This window comes from Oreochromis aureus, linkage group 18 (genome assembly GCF_013358895.1).
Source record: "Oreochromis aureus strain Israel breed Guangdong linkage group 18, ZZ_aureus, whole genome shotgun sequence".
Taxonomy (NCBI): Eukaryota; Metazoa; Chordata; class Actinopteri; order Cichliformes; family Cichlidae; genus Oreochromis; species Oreochromis aureus.
The window spans coordinates 12810580-12825803 of record NC_052959.1 but is presented as its reverse complement, the minus strand read 5'-3'; the positions used below and the strand labels follow the sequence as shown (position 1 = coordinate 12825803).

Below are 15224 nucleotides of genomic sequence, written 5' to 3'. Positions count from 1 at the left end.
TTAATTTGAGGTGTTAAATTAATTTACTGAGGACAAAACGAGTTTGTAGGAAGAAAGTCACAGAAAGTCACAGTCAGCTAAAGTGATTTCCTGAACTAAATAATTAATGCAGATCGATTTTTGTTGTAGATCTATGGTTAGTGGCATGTAGAAACTATAGAGTGTACAGTGTACAAGATCAAATTTGATTAACAATGCCCTTGGCTTTTCACGTTTGGTTTTAGCCCACACCGAACGGTAACCATATGCAAGAAGTTTTTTCATGCAGCACTGTGAAATTTTTTTAGGTTCTAGTCAGAATGCATTTATCAATTATAGTGCATCAAATTTAAAAATAGAAAAAGTGGCACATTACACTTTTTTTTTTATATACGCAAATTAACCTTACACCAGCACATTCTTGCATCTTGGTGAGCTCACCATGACTCTTCTGTGGATTTAGGCTGTCTGGATTGCTTCTTTACATTCATGTAATCCCAGTCTGTCTCCATTATATGGTGATCAAGGGTCTGTGGGGATCAGACCATCTGCTGCAACACTCCTAACTCTTCCAGCGGCTGAAGATAGCTCTTTATAACTCCCACTGTCTGGTGTTGGGGTCACTGGGGTCATAGAAGCATGAATTTGGGACCAGTCTGAAGCCTCCCTGATAATGCTGTACAGTGGAGAACCGCCTATACATTTGCCTAAACGTTTTTGCATTGACCTGTATAAATCCACACAAAAGCAAATAAATTACACAAACACTTCAAAAGAAAAAGAAACCATTTATTACATTCTTAAAACCACATATAATGTATCCCATCGGACAACAATATACTGTATATCGAGCTGTGTGACTCTTGGACTAGTAATATACCTCTTGTACATTTTGTCATACAGGGAAAGAGAAGGGAGACAAACATTTTTTTGTTTGAAGTTTTCCTAATCTTTCTTCAATTAAAAAAAATAGATCACTGACTTTACAAGACGAAAGTGGAGACACATAAAGAAAAAAAAATGTGGATAAAAGACAAATAAATGAAAATCACAGCAAAAGAAATATTAAACCCCAATAACGAAATTCATCCTGAACTCTAACTTATTTACTTTAATTTTTTTTGTAATCCTATGCATCTTAAAGTTACAATATTAGGACAAACGGGAAGGGCTTTGACACTTTGTGAGTAACATTCACAAAAATAACTTACGTCCACAGTGATTATGGTTATGCTTTTCATCTTAGGTGCAAAGGTGTGAGGAGTACAAGGCTAAAAGACGACACTGGTAATAAAGGGACAGGAGATCACAGCTAGCTCCCTGAGCAGCAGGCAGCAGGTCCTCGGACTCTGCTCGACAACCATCGCCCATCGTAAGACATTTATCCCCATCTCTATGCTAAAAAAGAACCTTCAGATCGTGTGTTATTTATGTACATGAAAAATGTAAACAGTTATGGGTGACTTTTGTGTGACAGGCTTCTAACAAAAGATACAAATAGCTCAACAGATTAAATGAAGTCTTAACTGGCATTGAAGCCCAACTCAGGGGGGCAGCTGGTAGCTCTGTCTGGCCTTAGACTAGTGTCCAATGAGAACGAGGAAAAGTATAAGTGCTTCGTATTGAGACAAGTGTCAGGTTTGGGACTACAGGAGGAGAGAGGAACAGCAAATGTACAAAATAATACAGTTGCACCAACCAGCAAAGAAGGTTAATGATACATATTATGGACCATCGTTATCCCGGCCTTGAACCACCTGAAACACTGTGAGTGAAGACAGTTTAGCTGTGTACTGACTGCTGGTTAGAAACAGGTGGGCAGTCCTGGTCTGTCCGCTTGCGTTATGCAGTTCCTGAAGTCGTCAGTTGCCTTTTTGCATTCTTGTTTCCTTACTGTTTATCCTCTTGTCTCTTTAGGCAGAGGGGAGGGCGGAGGGACGGGACGCCACAGTGCAAACCGAAAGCTGACAGTTCAAATTCAAAACAATGTTTGTTTCGCTAAGTTCGAGAACACCGCCTCCCCTGCTGTGTTGCATCTGCAGCAAATGTCCAACCCGTCGCTTGGGGTGACGGCCGGGGGTTGTTGGTTGCCGTGGAAACCTGAGAGTACTGTCAGGAGAGGAAAAATCATCCAGGCAAAAAAAAAATAAAAAATTCCAGTCCAAATATCAGTTCTCCTCACATATCCATCCTTTAAAAAAAAAAAAAAAAAAAAAAAAAAAAAATCCTCCTCTCACGTCTTGCTATCCTCTTCTCTCTCCCTCTCGTGCCAAACGGAACTCACACATTCTAACTCTCTCCATACACTTATATACTATTATCTATTTACATTCTTATTTAAAATATTTCTTTTATAAATGTGTATATAAATTAAAGATAATTTCATTATGTCCTGTCACTAAGTGGCATTTACAAGGAAGGGGGTGCGTGGGACTGAGGTTTGTCATTGCATTACAAGAGCCTACAAAAAGGCAGCACCAAACACTGTCTAAATAAGTGAGTGAAACTGGTACTTAGCTTTTTGAGTTCAGCCGAAGTTGTGAGTCATGGAGAAAAAAAACTCACAAATTTTGACTCATGATCTTGGTCCCTAAGTGATGGTCAGTACAAGGATGCTGTCTGTATGAATACGCGGACGTACCATACTGAGATGCATGAATATCGACTAAGAGCTGCAAGAACAGGGAGACTTGTAACTTGACGCAACTTTATACAAACGCTATTTGTAAAACTCTGTCTCGAAAGTGGCAGGGTTGTACATTCTCTGTTGTTTGTTTCTCGCTTGTGCACTGGTGCTTATTGATGAGGTACATTCATAAATGGTTGGGTGATCCGCATTGGATCACATGCTGAACATGTGTTAGAGCTTGCAGTTGTTACATGCTTAGTGGGCTGCTGTGGTATTATTATCATTATTATTATTATTACTACTACTACACCCATATGTGTGTTGTTAATGCTACAATATGCAGAGGACCATGAGCATGTGTGGTCTGTAGTGTAAGGTGCTTTTGCCTGCTGGAAAAGTGGAGGACTACTTTGGGATCATGGGAGACGGAGAATTTAAAGTCCTGGATTGTCTCTTAACTGCTGGTTGTGGATTTTAAAATCCTTACCCTTCTCTGTCTCTTTTTTTTGCTTCCCTACATCTTAATACACTGTCTCTCTCTTTCTCTCTGTCTTTTGCCTAACTGCCTGTCTAGCTGTCGGTGGAGTCCGGCAGAGACATCTCGCTGCCAAACACTTCCCGGTACAGTGGTGGGAAACTGTAGGCAGTCTCTGGGTGGACCAAACGGAAAAACTCCAGTTTATCAATGTGGAGGTTACAGATGGACTTCATTACAGGCAGCCTGGACACCATCTGTGGGGATGAAAAAAAATACAAGGGTAAACATGTGAATACGTAACTGTGCATGTTTGAAAAGGGCAACGTTTGCTTAACCTTACCTTGTCCAGTTTCTCGTCAGATGCGCCACTCTTTTGTAGACTGTGCTGCAGAGCCAGATAGACTTTCTCCTGGAGTTTCTGAACCTTCTGGCCTTCTGTCAGCCAGGGTCGATCTACAGAGATGACATTTAGATATTAGCCACCTACAGTGTAGGTTCTAAAGATGAGATTTTAAACTAAAGCCTTCATAAAGATGTGAGGGCTAGCTGGCACCATCCAATCGAATAGAAACATCAAGTGTCAGGATTTCTACACCTTCTCTCCCAGCCTGATACTGTATATATCCCCATGAAACGATAAATAAGGTAAAGCTTCATTTATGCAATTATGTCATGAAACTGTTCTACACTTTTGTCATCCAAGCAACCCACAAATGTGATGCTGAAGCTGATACACGGATGCATGAAACCAAATTAAGGTTTTTTTTTACTGCAAGTCAGCTTAATAATGTGCATTGCATTTAGAATAAACATCTAAAGGAAAACTAATACATAAATGTAAGTGTAGCCTGTTTTTTTTTATTATTATTATTTATTACATTGGACTGCACTATTATTTTGCAGTCCAATGTGTAGTTCTTTTCAAGCTTGTTTGCTTTCATAAGTGTCTGTGTTAGCAACAAGGAGATGTGCATGAAAGATAATCACCCGGCGTTAGAAGGACAGCGGCGCTAAAGAGGGCCATCTCCTCGTCAGACAGCTGTAGACGGCAGAGTCCTTTCCCCAGGTCAAACACTGCACTGACGAGATCATCACAGCCTGCACACATGCATTGTGTTTGATAAGTTCATTGTCAGAAATAATAATCATGAAGATAGCACTGCTTAGGGAAACAGGACATACATAGAGACTGAAGATCTCTATCTCTCCATGATTTGGAAATTTCATAACAGTTAAATGAGCTGCTTTCTTACTCAGATTACTGTGTATCTGATTTCATAGTAGTGTTTAAAAAAAAGGGAAAATCCTTCCCCACTGACCAATCTGTCTTTTAAAATGAGACCTGAGCAGCATTCCTTTAAATGAGTTTATCAAGCAGCTTATTGCTGTTTTAAAAGCTGATTTTTCTTCTGTTAGAGCGCATCGGTGATACCGCAGAGGCAAAAATGAGGCAGAAATTGGAAAATCCATCTGCGGGGTTTCAATTACCCCTAATTAACATTAATATCTGTTCTCTTTGTGACGAACTGCTTCTGATAAGAATAAAAGAGAAATAACTATCTTAGAGAAAAAGCATTACTGTGACAGTTATGACTGTTATGTCATTTATAGTAATGATTTGTGTTGATCAATGTAGAGGTTTAGGTAACAGCTATAGAGGTGTTGGCTGTATTTCTTATAGTGGGATCACTGGCAGTTTTGAATGCAGTAATGGTAGATTTGCATATTGCATTTAGAACAGGTGTTTGATTATAATGCTTGCATAAAGGAAAAGAAATGTGATATTTCTGACATTTATTGTATTGTTTTTAATGCTCTGATACTCACCTAGTGCTTTGAAGAACTGAGCTGGAGCAAATTTTCCATTGAAGAAAATGGTGTTGTTGTTGCTGTTGAACGCTCGGCACATACGTATAAGGAGGACCTCCAGGCAGCCTAAAAACGGAGCCACAGATAGAGCAAAAAAGATGGAGACAGAAGAAAGAAGGAGGGGAGGATAGAAAAAGCCCAAGATACTCCAACACGTACAAAACAAACAACAAGATGTAAGCAATTTTGACCCAGATTGAAGGACGGCATATATAGGACATTTTTGAACAGTTTTAAAGTGTTTTAAAAAGTTCAAAACATTTACAGAAATGCATTGTCAGATATATGCAGGTATTCAGGTAACATAAAATTATGTTTTGGGTTTTTTTTCCCCAGGATTGCGCAATTTGATGTGTTCGGTACAGTGTTCAGATCAGGAGCATATAGTTTATTCAAACAAACGAACGGGTAGTTAAAACAAAAGGCAAAGGTAGAGTTGGAGACAAAAAAACAAGAAGGAATCAAAGTTAGCAAGTTTCAAGCTTTGTTTACTTACGAAGAAGAAACTCAGTGAAAAGAGTATTTGCGCTTTCATAGACTGTGCACTAACCTGCTTTCAGCAAAATGATCTGATCGTTCTGACACAGATCCATGAAGCCTGCAATACGTTTGGCAAACTCCACAACGTATTGGATTGCGTTGGTAATGTGATGTGCACACTGCTGCCACATCCACTCAGCAGACTGAAAAGCAAAGTGTGCAAGAAAGAGGAGATTTAAGTTCTAGATGCCCATCAATGTTACAGTGTTGATGTGATACACTTCTTTTGGATAATCTGATGTCTAGCCTCCCATTCAGAAGAAATACGATGATTGATGCCCAAATATTAAACTAGATTTAAATAGTTTTGTTTTTCTGTTAAGTACAGAAAAATTACAAATTAAAAATACAGTACATGTTATGGAAAGATATGTCTTTCGAATTTTCTGACTGACTCATAAAACCACAATATGGATGTTCACGGTTAAGAACATGCCAAGCAACAGTGTGGCTTACTGTGAGTTTTAGATGAGGACTGGGGGTGTATGCCACTGAAGAATAAGCTCCATCAGGCTTTTACTATATAACCCATGCTCACTAATAGGATCAGTCTTCTTGGTTTAGGTCTTTTTTTCCTTTTTCTTATGATCTTCAGGAGGGCACGTGTGGATTATTTACCTTGTTCTGAAAAGTACGCGTTTCTTCAGGTGTATATTGTACATAGTTGAATCTCTTCATATCTTCGGCGCTGTACTGACACGTTTCCAAGTGCGACTTAACAATACTCTGAGTGATGTGCTCTGTAAGACAAAACAGGTATATACACACAAAATCAGTGCTGTTTATTTGTGGTAGCACCAATTTTGTGCTTTGGAAAGACAGCATTGAGCTCAGCAGAGTTACAGTGTAACACTGGTTTTGTTTACATATGTAAGACCTGCTGTGTTTGTTTAGATGCTTTGCATATCTACAGACCCTGACAAGAGTGTTAATGGCTCATTTTCTCACCTTATTTCCACAGCCGTTTGACCTGCATGTATTATTACAAGTGGTTTTTTTTTGGTTGAGATGCATTCAACCACAGTCTGTTGTTACACCTCAAGGTATTAACCCTCTCCAGAGACCCAAAACACACCCATCCCTTCATCTGTTGCTGTATTTGCAGAGATGATGTACTACATGTTTTGACTATTTTTTTTTTTTACTGTTCTTTATAACACTTGCCACCGTTTTTTGCTTTTAGATTTAGTGTGCATGACTCAGATTCCTTTTATTAGATCAACCTTTTGATGAACCGTGTCCTCGTCCTTGAATTGAATATGATTTTTTTTTTTTGTTTTTAACTCTTTTTTCATGTAGGATATTACACTTATTGCTCAACCCTTTTGCTTGTTTTCAAGGAAATACTTTTAGCATTTCATTGTAAATTCTCAAAGCAAAGCCTGCATATTTTACTTGAAATAATGATCTAGACTGCTTCTGCTTTGTTTAAGCAGAATCAGTCATAAGCTTCACGAACCATTAGGAGTGACTGAATGTCAAACGGCTGAAAGAAATATTAACGTTGCATGAAAAGCATGCACTAGGCAAAATACGGACTTCTAAATCACTCTTCTCTTTTATTATATCCTGTCAAATAAAGTCCTGTTATACATCAGCCACCGCTATTTGACATTTTGAGGTACTCTTGTACACACAGGTTTACGGGTGAATAACAAGAACTTTTTTTTGTTGTTTATTATGTTCAGCACTCACCAAGGTCTGTTATTGAGCAGTCATCAGGCAGCTGGTCCAGCAGTGCACGTGTGTTTCCCAGAAGCGAATGTGTGTGAGAGTGCAGGAGCTGGATGCCATTACTGTCCGCGCCATCTAGTATGGTCTGCTGTGGAGAATTCTGATTGGACAAAGACGAGGAAGTGGAAGAAGAAGACGATGAGTTGGAGGTGTTCCCGGCACTAGCTCCTCCGCCTCCGAGCAGCTCCAGGCTGCAGTACTCGCTGGCCTCCTCGGGTGTCAATGGCAGGTCAAACAGGTCAGGCAGCGCGGCGATGTCATCCAGGTCGCTGAGGGTGGAGCTGGAGCCGCCGCTGCTGTAGGACCTGCTCAAACCCTCTTCGCCATCTTCCCCACCGCTGCCACAGACTCCATCTTCCCTGGGTAAGGAAAGAGTGGCAGAGCCCCCGCTTCCGGACCCCACACACTCTTGGGACTTCTGGTGCTTCTGAACCTCAGCGTAGAGGCTGTCACGCTGCTTCTTTGACATGCGGCCGAACTTCACCGCTGCAAAACAGAAATACTTTTATTATAGTAGACAAACAAATACATTTTACAGGTGACTGCTTGCTTTATTGCTTGGTTAACTGTACAGTATGTGATTGACTGTCACGTTTAAGCTAAGATACAGATAAAGATTATCTTTATTTTATGTTGCTGTACAGTGAAAATGGAGCTCAACTCATCATTCATTCCACGGAGTAAAACAAGAATATAATAAAATAGCAAATATAAAAGTTTAAATAAAATTCTGCTAAAAAGGATATTGCACTTTCAAAAAAAATGAAAGTGTGAGTGTTATTGAATATTGTGCCATTTATCTTCAGCTAAGCAAAATATTGTCCTCACTTCCATTTAAAAAAAAAAAAAAAAAAAAAGATGCATACTGCAATTTTTTTAGGTTAATTCAAGAGCTTGTGTAAACATTTCTTCCTCAGCCTAATTGTAGGATATCTTACCTCACTTTGAATCCCCTATTTCTATATATGAGCACTGTATTACCCAGCCCTGGGTAGAAGACACATAATATTTGTCTTCTTTCTGCAGCCCGCAGAACAGGCCTATATGTGACCAACCCCATTACAACAGCTGATCTCGATCTTTACTGGTGAGGTCTTCAAATTCCTCGGGCATCAGCTTTGAAACCGATGACACCCACACACGTTATGTGTCACTGAATACACACATATCTCTTTACTTCCCTTATCTAAGCAAGTCTCAGATTAACCAAATAGGTCGTGATGACTGTTAAAAGCTGAGGAAGTTGGTAAGGTGGATAAAGTGCATGGTTTTTGCGTGTATTTTTTTACCATCTCGGCTCATGCCCAAAGCCAGACATTTCTGTAGGCGGCAGTGCTGGCAGCGGTTGCGGTTGGTTCGGTCAATCAGGCAGTTCCTCTGGCGGGAACAAGAGTACATGGCATTGTTCTGCTGGCTGCGACGGAAGAAACCCTAAACACACACAAGAAGACAAAATACAGACACTGCGAATGAGATGCAAACGTTCGATCAAACAGCTCGGTTAAAGTGAGATCTGATACCAAGGCGTTATTCTCGGCTCACCTTGCAGCCTTCACAGGTGATGACTCCATAGTGGATTCCTGAGGACTTGTCCCCGCAGATCTTACAGGGGATGACCTCGATCTGAGCTGCATTGATGAAAAGAAACATGGACGAGAGGTCAGAAAACTGCTCCTTAACGTGTCTCAAACTTAAGAGGAAAGCCGTGCTTCACATTAGGCTTTCAGAGTACATATTCAGTCATACTTTGGCTTTAACATCCAAGCACACAACACAAAAACAGGAAGAAACATATTTAGTAAGACTTACAAAAATAGTTCCATACAAGTCCATATTTGGCAAAGAAATGCTGTTTTGCGCTGGCTTTCCTTTCTCCTCAATAATTTCCTTATTTTTAGGAAACTCGAGTCCGACATCTGTTGTCCACACAGCCCTACAACTGCTCAAAATCTGGAAAAGTTTTAGTTTCACTCTCAAATTCCATCAGCTTAATACAATTAAAGCTACTCCTACATCTCTGTACCCTAAGCCAAGCACAAATTTAGCCATTAGACCGTGCTATCATGATTTCTGTAGCTAATAACCTCGGCCCAAATTAGGTCTTTTGTATCTTCTGTAGACATTAAAAGGTCACCCATGCATGTCCTCTTCTTGCAGTGAAACTGCTACAAACCCCACTTTGTTAGACCATATCCTGGCTCTGGCTGATACAAATTGAAGGCCTTAAACATTTTCTCTTTGTTTAAGTTCTGTTATACTTGTCCTTGCCTTCCATCTCTAGCAGGAATTTAAGAGCTTGTAGGCAATGTTATAAGATTTGGAGCCTGACTGGAGTCTGGAGGGTAAATACTCCTTCTGGTCAAAACATGTCCCATTACCAGGGGTCTGTATGCATTTCTCTCTTAAAATAAAAAAAAAGTGCACTTCTCATTGATCTGTAACAGTTTGTTGGATTATTTGTGTCCCAAACGCATCACTTTTATGCCTTCTGATCTCTGAACTTCTTTGTGTTGTAAACTGCTTGGTACACCATATGATTAACTGAAAACAATGCACCTCAGGCCTTTTTATTGGTATTGTTAAGAAATTATTACTGTATTTTGACGTTGACCCAGACCACTCAAAAACACATGTTGTAATTAGTCCACTGAGTGATCTCCAACTATGTAACACTGGCATCGATTATTTGTTTAATGTCTGCAACAACCCCATAAACAAACCGTCCCGCAATTAGCACACACTGTATAGGAGAACTTGCCATAAACTGTGTTTGTCTGCGCCCTGTAAATGGCCCCCAGGAGGGAACAGAGTTCACAACCAGATATCAAATCACATGCCACTTGCACATATCACACATACACAAAGACTCGTTCTCTTTGGTAAAGACGACAAGTGCTATATCATATGATAGTTACAGCAGAGGTTTTCTGCCTGTACTATCCTAGATTGATTTACAAAATCACCCTTTGTGCCACGAGGATCATGTATGGAAAAGCACTTAGGGATTGAGAAGGAATTGTTGCACTCTTAGGTACTGGAAAACACAACTTTCCACTTCTTTTTCTAACGACACAGTCGGCTGTCTCTTCTCTAAAACTGTTGACTGAAATACTCCAACTGATCAAGGCAGCTGCAGACATGCAATGGAAAAATATCACCCTCCCTCCCTCCCTTCCTTCTTCTCTTTCTCTCAGGTTCTCCTCCACCCCTCCCTCATCTCACGATTATATAACTCCTGTCTGTGAGCATTCCTAACAACACTCATTCAGCACGCTCACTCTAGCAACACTGACAACCCGCCCTGCTCAGACTCTCTTTCTCCCACTGGCTGAGCTGCATTAGCAGCTTCTTGGTATTGGCTGAGTCATACGTCACTCGGGCGATGTAGCCTGTCAGCCCATGTGGACGGTCTGTCCTACTGACACACTTTCCCACTGCGGGGGGAGAGGGAGGCGAGCGCGATCCCGGCGCTGCGGAGCAGTTTTAAGGTGGAGCTGAACAATGCTCAGACTTTACCATAAAACATTTCCCTGAAGGCTTGTGGCTTGCATTAGCAAACTGGCTTGGTTACATAACAGCCAAATTTAACGAGAAAGGCGATGATAGCAGGCCTAGACAAACTGCACATTTACTAATATCCAACACAGGCCTTCACAGTTTTCTCCTACTTCTGTATGGATTAATTAGGGATTCACCTTGCTGTTATATTAAAGATAAACTACATTTGCTAGATCTGTGATTGCCCTCTCTTCCTGTCCCTGGCTGCTGTCCATGCAAACCATACCATTTCTGAACTTGAATGTCAGTTATTCAGCCCCCACTCCTCTCCCAGGTCTTTGACATTGAGCTTCTGCTTCTATTCCTGTCCTGTGCTGAGAGCCAGAATAACACAGATGCCCAGCCATCCACCCCTGTTGCTACAACCACACATACATACTTTCACGGGCCTCTTTTCTGAATCTGTGCAGACATCCAAGAAAAACCAGAGACAGAAACAGATGCATCTACTTTATGTTCCTCTGTTTAAAGTTGCTGGTGAATGAAGAGTCGGTGGAAAAATAGGTTTTCCAAAAGCAGCTATTTTAATTACTGCTTACCTTTCTTCTGATTGGCTGATTAATGTTTGACGTAAAAATATCAGTAGTGATAGGATGGTGAAAAATGCCCCCTCAAATTGACGCATTTAGATTTTGGACCAACACTGTAAAGGTATTATTTTTAACCATGATTAAAGACTATGAAGCCCATGCATGTATGAGAAGCTGTGCCCATTTTGTCCTCATTTTTGCAGACTTTGGTGCCTTTAGTGATTAAGGGATATTCAGAGTGGTTAATGTTTTGTCAGATATTTGGCTAATCTTTACAGAAATATTGCTGTTAGCTAACTACCTGATAAAAATTCAGCTGCTTGAAATGCTGATAGCGACACAGCAGCAGTAGCCAAACTAAACTGCAAAAAAAAAAAAAAAAATTACCTTTAACTCTGAAAACTAGTCTAAAGTATGTGACCTTTAGCACTCTTCAGACAGCCAGCTCTCCAAAAGGATCAATAGTAGTTCTTCTTCTTGCTAACATAGCTCATATATCCTGTAGCTTTATTACTGGGTGACACATTAACTTAGTAACAACTGATGAGAAATGACGCAAATGGCAAACGCAGAGTATTGTTTGAGTACGGCAGGTGTTTCGTCTCTAGGACTTTGGCGCACCCAAACCTTTTGCACAAAATAAACAGGGAACTGACGGTTCAGGCAAACACATTGGCCTCACAGTGTTTATCGGGCAGCTAAATGTGTAACCTTGTTATCTCTACAGAGGCTAATTCAGTAGGGGTGGGGTATGGAGAGGCAAAGAGAGAAACAGGAAAAAAAATCACTGATTTTGAGCTTCCAGCAGTTCACTTCTCTGCATCTAACGAGGAACAAACAGTCAGTAATTCACCCAGGAGCCGCCTGCCTTGTGGGTCAAATGGTCAGTATGTCAGTGTGTCAGTAGCTTAATAAAAGAGAAAGCTGAATTTTGACCTTCCACATGTTCCCTGAGACATACGTGCAAGAACACACGCACGCACGTATGCCACTTCTCGATGATATAATCATAAAAAGTAAACTACAAGGAGGATAAACCGACATAATCTACTTGTCGGTTTATTATAAGGGTTAAAATAACAAGTGATATACTTGAAGATTGACCCTAGTGTGTATAAAAGGCGGCATGCCTTTAATTCTTTGCTACCTACTCATAATGACTGGCAGAAAATGCATTCAACCAAAGGTGGAGGCCTTGTGCTGGAGCTCTATACTGTACATACTGGAAAACCTGAAGTGCTTGTTGTATCATGCCTCCTAATTGGGTGTAGGCTTACAGTGTTTCACAGAGCTGTGTAACAACAGTCAACTGTGACTGTTCCTTGTTGCATTGGAGCTACATTACATTGGAACTGTCTTAAACATCCTGAGTCCTCAATTATATCTCTGATATATATGTGTGTGTATATATATATATATATTTTAACTGTCTTAGAATAATACAACTTAAAATACAAGAACTTGAGACTGCAGCATGCACTAAATTAACATATACAATCTGGCTGCCCGTGCATTTAGCTTACTTTATTTAAAAAGATGCAAAAACAAGCAGAGGCCCAAGTTGAGGCCCACTTGGGAGAGATTAGAACAGAGGTAAGAAAGTCACAGACCTCCTACACTGGCTGTCAGCTTATGACACGAGTCTTGTGATCGTTCACTGTCTGCTAGGTTATAAATAAGTGGAACACATTTTGTAGAAGTGCTGTCTAGTGCAGCAAACGAGAGGAAGTGTCAGAAGTCCAGACATCACAACAAGCCCGAGCCCATCTGCATGCCTAAACATTTAGAATGACTCAACACTCTGAAACCAAAACGATTCAAGATGGGATAAAAAAGCAAAAAACGCTGATGTGCTTTTCCAGTGAGGACACGACAGGTCGTGTGACTAGACTACATTTTGAGTTCAGCCAACTAAGAAAGGGCTGTGGATTGTTTACATTTGAATATCCTGCCAGAAAGGGAACCTCCCTCCACCAGAGGCCCCCCTTCCCTACCTCCCCACCTCCCTATCTTTTAAGTACAAAAGAGGAAAAAAAAAAAAAAACATCTTTCTTCTCCTGCCAAAAAACCCCCAAACTCCACATGGGCTGCAGGTAATCTCCTTTCCTGTACATGATAGATTGTAATCCTTGCTCTGGCCAAAACTCCCAACTTGCCAAACACAAACAGATCCAACCATCAGAACACTATCAGCCTGTTTAAAACCGCTGTAATTGGAGGGGGTTGTCTTGTATGCTGCCTCTTTCCAGCTAGTAAAAAAAAATTCATATCAAAGTGATTTGCATTTTTGCAAATCTGAGGACTAGTTTGATTTCATGTGAAATCGCATCTAACCATCTTTTGTATTTCACTATAAAAGCAACTTCCCTTTATCACTACGAACTGCCAGCTTCCCAGGCCAAGTTCAAGTTCAGCCTGTGTCAGGGAGCGACACAGTGAACATCGAGCCTGTAACCGCACATGGTGCCGCAAGTCCGGGCGGCACGACGCTTCCCGGAGCCGCTTCCCCTCCTTCCGCTGTGAGTGCTGTATAACGCTGGGTGACATAACTAGGTCAGTGGAACAGCCAGGTCCGTCTCCCTCTGTACACTCACACAGTCGGCCATGCTGTCACAGCCACCACATCACAACAATAACACAACTACAAGAACAGAACTACACTAACTGCTGCTCAGATCCGTGTAGTAACATCAGCTGTAAAAAACAAACCACGAAAACACTTTACACGCATTTTAAGGACTCTTTTATTTTTCAAATATATGGAAATATTAACAAGATATATGGTTCTAAGTTTACAAATACAAGATTATGGCTTAATTTATTATTATTATAATGATCGATTGCATGATTATTGCTAAATGTGGCCTATTTAAGCTTTAAGTTTAGCCGATTAGACACCCGATAAGGTCAAATAACATCTCGATTACATAATTCTAGTTTTGGCTAACAACATCCTCCTTCCACGCCCCTCCCTCTCCTCATTGCATAACCCCAACATGGACGCCCTGGCAAAATTTACAGGAGTCTCAGGTGAGATCGCGCTCACACTTCTAAGTCTTCTTATTTATTTATTTATTTATTTATTTATTTTATTTAAAAAGGTAGGTTTGTAAGGTCTTTCACTGCACAAGTTACAAAGCACAAACGCGCATGTGTACATTTAGGACTTGGTCTGATGTTATCATAATAAGCAGATGCATAGGAAAAAAAAGCAAGAAAGAAAAGTAAACATGTATAACATTTAGCATTTGTCACGAGTGAACGCCATGCCTCCAGCGCTGTGTCCTTTAGCGTTTGGCGTGCAGCTCTGTGCGCCTATAATCCAGTCATGAGGGATTAACGCGAATTGAGAGGAAAACAGGCGCACTCCTAACTCCCTGAGCGCACACATGTGGCTGTTCCAACCACAAAATACAAAGTTCACCCCCAAAACACGCACGCATTTATTGTGACATTAAAAAAAAAAGTAAACTTACCTCTCATTTTGGTGTTTTCTTATTTCTGGAAAGAACGATGAAGACTGGACTACATGGGTTTACTGTAAGTGACAGTGGGGAGAGAGGGGAATACGGCGCTGGAGCCAGAGTCAACTGACTCTGTAAATATTAACTTCGTCCCAGCTGCAGGCAGCTTTCGCAAACCACGGCAGGGGAAAGGAAAAAAAGCTATCCGAAACTCTTCTTTTTATCGCTCGGTAAAGTCCGGGGAAAATAAAAGAGTGTACGAAGTCGCTTTGGTTCGCATCGTAACTGTCTCCGCGCACTGGTGAATAGATTTGGATCAACTTTTTTTCCTTCTTCTTCTTGACAGAATAGTCCCACGGTGGAAGAGCGGTGCTCGGACCCCCCCTTTTTGCCTCTGTGACTTCTCCGCCTGCTTTCCTCTCAGTCTACCCTGCTAACCTACT

General features: G+C 40.8%; 1 protein-coding gene across 2 annotated transcripts; it reads right to left on the bottom strand.

The window, feature by feature from the left end:
* Positions 1-747: 747 nt before the first annotated feature.
* On the bottom strand, positions 748-15134 carry LOC116319134 (nuclear receptor ROR-beta-like). 2 transcript variants are annotated; one of them, XM_031738371.2, is made up of 10 exons: positions 14794-15134; positions 8772-8857; positions 8519-8660; positions 7191-7715; positions 6114-6235; positions 5506-5638; positions 4914-5021; positions 4074-4184; positions 3427-3539; positions 748-3340 (listed from the first exon to the last, which is right to left on the bottom strand). In XM_031738371.2, the coding sequence occupies exons 1-10, from the start codon at positions 14798-14800 to the stop codon at positions 3179-3181; spliced, it is 1509 nt and encodes a 502-aa protein (XP_031594231.1). In that variant the 5' UTR covers positions 14801-15134; the 3' UTR covers positions 748-3178. The 2 variants fall into 2 exon arrangements, with proteins under 2 accessions (XP_031594231.1, XP_031594234.1); XM_031738374.2 differs by lacking the exon at positions 14794-15134 and having other exon boundaries at positions 8772-10256.
* Between the last annotated feature and the right edge of the window lie 90 nt (positions 15135-15224).